The sequence below is a fragment of the Zosterops lateralis genome, assembly GCF_965231275.1.
Source record: "Zosterops lateralis genome assembly, chromosome: 7".
NCBI classification, from domain to species: Eukaryota; Metazoa; Chordata; class Aves; order Passeriformes; family Zosteropidae; genus Zosterops; species Zosterops lateralis.
The window spans coordinates 36,662,880-36,668,879 of record NC_139767.1 but is presented as its reverse complement, the minus strand read 5'-3'; the positions used below and the strand labels follow the sequence as shown (position 1 = coordinate 36,668,879).

Sequence of the window (6,000 nt, the reverse complement as noted above, 5' to 3'; positions counted from 1 at the left end):
AACACCCCAAGATATCAGAATAATGAATTGGAATAATAAAGGAACACCAAATCTCCTCCTCGAGTACTGGGATCACAAAGGAATGATAAAATGCAGGGGAGCCACCAGCACAGCCAAGGTCTGGAGGCTGCAGGAAAACAGAGGGAAAAAAGGATGTGAAGAGCACAGGGATTGGGACAGAGGCCATCCCACAGAAACCAGGGAACATTTCAGCATCACCCCGCTTTCCTCACTGCTTTTCCGGCCTCTGGAGCCGGGAGGAGCAGCAAGGTTGAATTTCTGCTGTGTTGAACAATTCCGTGCAGGAGGAGCAGACAGCGGTGCTGGCCGGGGGCAGGAGCTGCCAGAGGGGTTAATGCACATCCCATCGATCCCGCAGGCAGGAAACTGGAGATCTTTGTGCCATCGCTGCTCAAATGTGGCTCAGGGAAAAGGGATGCTAAAGGATTTTCCCCAGGAGGGACCAAAAAGGGTGGGATCCCGGTGAAGAAAGGCGATTTTAAATATCACCAGTGGTTAATGTCCCACAGACACCAGGAGACACTGAGAGTGCAAAGGCAGAGTATTGGAAGTGTTTAGCAAGAATAAAAATAAATAAAAGCAGGATGGAGAACAGGGAAAAAAGTGCTGAGGAGGCAGGCGGGAGGGAATGAGGGTCAGAAATGATCTGATTGCATCCCCAGGGACACATCCACAGCTCGGGAGGGAACATTTGGCCAGGCTGGGGAGAAATTACACAGCAAAATGAGCAGGATGTGCATCAGGGACACTCTCAGGATGATGATCCCACACCAAACATCTCCTTGGGTCGGCCAGGTGAGGATTTCTTTGGGATCAGGAGGACAAGGGTTCCACAGCTCTGAGAAAAATGAAAATGGAGCACTGGCACTCCAAAGATGCTCCAGGAGAAAGTGCTTGGCCTGTGGATTTATTTCTCCTTTGCAAGACACTTCAATATATGCTTACTGTAAAAATAAATAAATAAATAAATAAATAAAGTGGTAAAGTACACACATAAATCTCAATCTCTATATAAATTATTCACGTTATGCACAGTCATAGAGTTCGTGTTATCCCACCTAAAAATAATTTTAAAAAAAGGGTTTGCTCAAAATAAATAAATCGATTTTACCACTGTATAAAAGAGTGGTAGGTCATTACTGAGTATACACAAAACATTTTTTTTCCATCTTTACGGTCGGGTTAATAAATCACCTGAATTAAAGGGTGTTAACTCGGGAAGAAAAAAAAAAAAAAAAAAGAAAAAAAAAAAAAAGTTGTCTTTATATTATAGGAAGTCATAAAGCGACCATAAAAACACCGAATAGGGCAGGAAAAACACTAAAATCCCCAATCTCAGAGCACAACGGCTCCGTGGAGATGCAGAAAGAGTTAAGGAGCATCGCGGGCGGCTGATGCCACCTTCTGGTGTCACTTACAGCGGCCATTCCAACCCCCTGTGCCCAGTCAGCTCGGATCAGCATCAGGGGGAGAATGCGGCTGGTTTGAGCATCCTTTGCCCCAGGGCAGGGCTCGGGGGATTGGGGAATTAATTAATTGGGGGATTAATTGGGGAGGGGCAGCAGAGCGTTCATACCCACTCCATCACCGCCTGGGCAGGTGCCACCAGCAGCCCCTGGGGAGTGACACAGAGGGGACACAGGGCAGCCCTGCTGTGTCACACACCAGCCCGAGCCTGAGCCTGGTGACACCCGCTGCTCTTCGCTCCATCAGCGGCTCCGGCTCCTCCCCGCGGGGTCCCCAGGCTCGTCAGGGACAGGGCGGTGATGGCTCTGACATCCCTGAAATGACACCGCGGTGCTCGGGGATGGAGAGGGGCAAGCACAGGATGTGTCCTCTCACCACGGAAAAACGATTCAGGCTGGTTTATCTGTTACAAATTATGTGTTTTCTGCCTCCCTCCTTGCTTTGCTCCTCCCTGCGTAATTCTACTTGTGTTGGAGTTAAACCGGAGTCCCAGGGATTGAAGGCAGGCTGGACTGAAATGATTTTATTATTCTTAGTCATATAAACAATCCTAACTTCAGGAAATTGTTAAGGCTGGGAGGGTGGGGAGGAGCTGGAATGGAATTCCCAGATTTGCTGTGGCTGCCCCTGGAAGTGTCCAAGGCCAGCCTGGAGAGGGCTTGGAACAACCTGGGATAGTGGGAGATGTCCCTGGGTGTAGCAGAGATGAGTTTTAAGGTCCTTTTCAACACAAACCATTCTGGGATTCCAAAAGTGATTTGGGTACTTCAGTGTAACCCCCTGCTAGTTTTCAGATTAGTTCATTAATTTATTTTTATTTAAACTGGAGTCACTAAGTCACAATACAGACTGATTAAATGAGTTAAATTCATTGTAAAATGTAACTTCCATGTGTGCTCGTTAATTTTTTGAGATGAAACCAGTAAAAACCATCTAAAGGACACTGAGATTTCATTTAGAGATACAGCAGGTGACTGAGAGACCAGCCAGTCACTGAGAAAACAGGGAATGGATCCTGAAACTCCTTTTTCCTCCTGAAAGGCACTTCAGGATCAAATTGTCTGTTCAGTTCTCACATCAGGGAAGGACATTGTGGGTCCTGTCACTGCAGCAGGATGGTAAAACCCAACCAGAGCAGGGACCACCACATCCCCCCACTGCTGCTGGGCTCCTGCAGGAACATCCAATGTTTCCCACCTAAAATTTGCTTCTTGGATCAGCAGAATTCTCTTCCACCTTCCTCTGTTCAGATGAAACACTTGGATCTTCACAGCTCACCCAACTCGCTCAGGAAAAATTCCCTCATCTTCCTTCTTTCCCAAGGAGCACTTCGCTGGCTTTAATTTACCAAGGTTATTTTATTCCCAGTCTTCCCAATTAAAGTGTGAGTGTTGTAAACCCCTCAAAGTAGCAGAAAGATCCAAGTGGGCTTTGAAACTGTTTCTCTGCAGGCAAATCCAGGGAGCCTGTTTGGATGACAATTAAACACAAGCCAAAACTCCAGTCAACCCATAAATAAATATAAGTCTTATTGGAGAACCAGCATTTTCTAGTTCATGACATTTCAAACTCTGCACATGCTGTGAAGTCCAGCATAAACTGGACCTAAAATAAGCCAGGATTGAACAATCTCACCTGAAAGATACTCCCAACACACAAGAGAACAGAAATCCCTATTCCAGTCCTACTGCAGAGACACACAGGAAATTCAATATAATATATAATTATACATAATATAATTCAATGTATGTTCAAATAAGGGAATTCAACATATCCTAAACATGTTTAAACAGCACAAAACCACCTCAATCAGTGGCTGAAGTATTTTATAGCACCAGTCCTTGCCCTTTGCCCCTTTTTTTTCTTCTTTTGAATGAAGATTTCCATGGCCTACAGCATCAGCCAGCACTCCTCCCCTGTCCCTGCATTTGAGGCGCAGAGCAATTCTGCAGTGACTGTTCCTGTTCTGCTGCACAGAAGGTTTCATCCCCACTAATCCTTTAAATGAAAGCCATTCCACAGCTGGCACTCACCATCAGAGCCCTGGGAGTTTATGGAATCCTTCTCTCCGCACTTCACATTTTCCCAGAATCCATTAAAAGTCCAGAGCTCCAGCTAAAGGGTTTTTTTTTTTTAAAGTAATTAGATGAGGATTAGACTGCACGAAATCAGAGAGACACAGCAATCTCAGGGACATCTTCTGGCCAATTTTCCCTGAAAATGATTCACTGAAAATGATCTTTGTAGTGAGAGGAGTCCATGCTAAATGTACAGCTTTCAATCTGCAGAGAAAATGACTTCCCATTTTCATTAAGCCTCCAAAAGGTTTTGGGGGATGGCAGTGAAGCAAGGTTATTCCTAGATATCAAGGAGAATAATTTTTTTTTTCTTTTACAGACTCAGATTTTCAACAATTCAAAAAAAAAAAAAAAATTTCATTTATACTTCAGACTGTCAGCCATTCCCTGAAATGAGCCCAGCTCTGCAGAAAGGGTGGAAATATCAGATAAAAAGGAATTTTCAGGGAGCAGAGGTTCCAGTAAAGGTGCCACCACCACCCCTCTCCTGACCAAGGCAGCACAGTGGGTTCCTCTATTCCCAACAGGAATAATCAATCCCCACCTCTCCCTTCAGAACATCATATGGAATAAAAATAGAGCATCAGTTAAGCAAAAAACACCAGGTAATTTTAGACACCTGAGTTTGTGATGAGCTCCCAAGATTTAAAGTGTTTTTAGCTGCCAGGACTTTTAACTCACACAACATAAGACAAAACAGGTTTAAACACAGCTTGGATTAAAAATAGTTCTTTATATAGAAAGCTAAAATGGAAAATACACTTAGGCAAGATTTTCCTGGGAGGGTGAGCCTGGACTGAACATCATCTCCAGGTTCCTTCCAACCTCAGTGATCCTGGGATTTGTAACACAGAAACATCTAAATGTGGAGAACAAAACAGGAGAAATTCACCCCACTCCTTTGGCAGGGCAAGAAACTCTCATTCCCCATTTCCCCAGGTGTCAGGTCCCATCCATCCCTCCACCAGCACAGAATTCTCACATCATCACTGGGAAATCAGTGCATATGCTGGGAATGCAAAGATCAGTGTGAAATAACCACATATGCACCATGGCCAGGTTTTGATATGTATTTTTTATTTCCCTGCAGTTTTCACTTATCAAGAACAAGTAACAGGGAAAGTTGTCTGAACTAGTGCATAAACAAACATTCGGAAACACCACTACACGTATCTAATGTACAAGAACCGTATAAAAAAAGTCACTAAAACACTACACTACGAAGGTGTCCAATGCTTACAGTCAGACTTTTTCCAACCCGTTACTTGCCTTGTAGCCACAGGAAAACTCTCCAAAATTTGAAAAGACAAATCTTGCCACAACCCTCCCCCCCAAACCCCCTCCTGCCCACCCCCACCTGCCCCCTCCCCACCACCTCGGGATGGCTCGATAGCTTTAGACATCCAATAATGAAATTATTGCAATGATATAGAATGCAATACATACCTGGTAAAAAGATCCTTTAAGTGTGGTGTGGTACAGTTGGAAAGCCGGTTAAAATACGCAGTTCTTCTGATAAAATGGGATCAAGGTGAATTTTTTTTTTTTTTTCTCTCTCTCAGATCTGCACATTTGGAGATGTGCCAGATGCATAATTTTCCTAGTCGGGTTTTTTTTTTGTGTGTTTTTTTTTTTTTTTTTTTTAATCCCTCTCCTGTGTAATTATTTTTTATAAACTGGTATTATAAATAGAAATATACATTCAAAATATATGGAAAAAGTGAGTTACTACATTAAATTTGCATGTATCGATCCATCCCTTTCCCCTGCACAGTAATAGAAAATACTATTTTGCCTTGAACTTCATATTTGACAGTGAAATGCCACTAAAGTATTTACCAAAAAGTCCATCTAGTCAAATTGTGAAACAAAATGAACCAAGTGAAAACTTTACATTTCCTTTAGAAAAAAATTACAAGAATTTTGTTTCCTAGCTATGAATCTTTAACTTTTTTTTTTTTAGACACAAAGTTGCATTTATTTGTACAAGATACAAAATGTAAACATGGCAAAATAAATAGTTTAAACAAGTGATGCAGGATCCCATGTCATGCTCATGATCCCATTAAAGAATTATTTTTTAATCCATTCAGTTGCAAATTCAAGTGCAAAAGCATGATGATGAATATCTACTATTCAAGTAACAGAAATAATATTGATGATACAAATAAACTATTTTACAAGGTAGTGATTCTCCCAAATTTTACAAAATTTACATTATATATCGACTTAATACACGATATAATCCCAGTCCATTCAGGTCTGTGTGAGCCCTCTGGGAGGCACAGAGAGCTGTGGTTGCATTCAGCTGGGACAGGAAGGAGCACACCAGGACACAGCTGGGGACACACTTGGAGGTTATGTCACTTCCATGGCCACTGTGGTCTCTGCGATGCCGTTCAAGCCCAGGCGCTCGGGTTCATGGTTCTCTCTG

The 6,000-nt window shown here is 42.9% G+C and overlaps 1 protein-coding gene across 2 annotated transcripts in view; it reads right to left on the bottom strand.

Annotated features, from left to right (window-relative positions):
• Positions 1–5,033: 5,033 nt before the first annotated feature.
• Positions 5,034–6,000, bottom strand: part of EPC2 (enhancer of polycomb homolog 2) — a 35,074-nt gene continuing 34,107 nt past the window's right edge. For both annotated transcript variants that reach the window (XM_083865260.1, XM_083865261.1), the window contains exon 14: positions 5,034–5,997. In XM_083865260.1, coding sequence (XP_083721386.1) covers positions 5,925–5,997 — 73 coding nt within the window. In that variant the 3' untranslated portion in view covers positions 5,034–5,924. The remainder of the gene's footprint in view (positions 5,998–6,000) is intronic.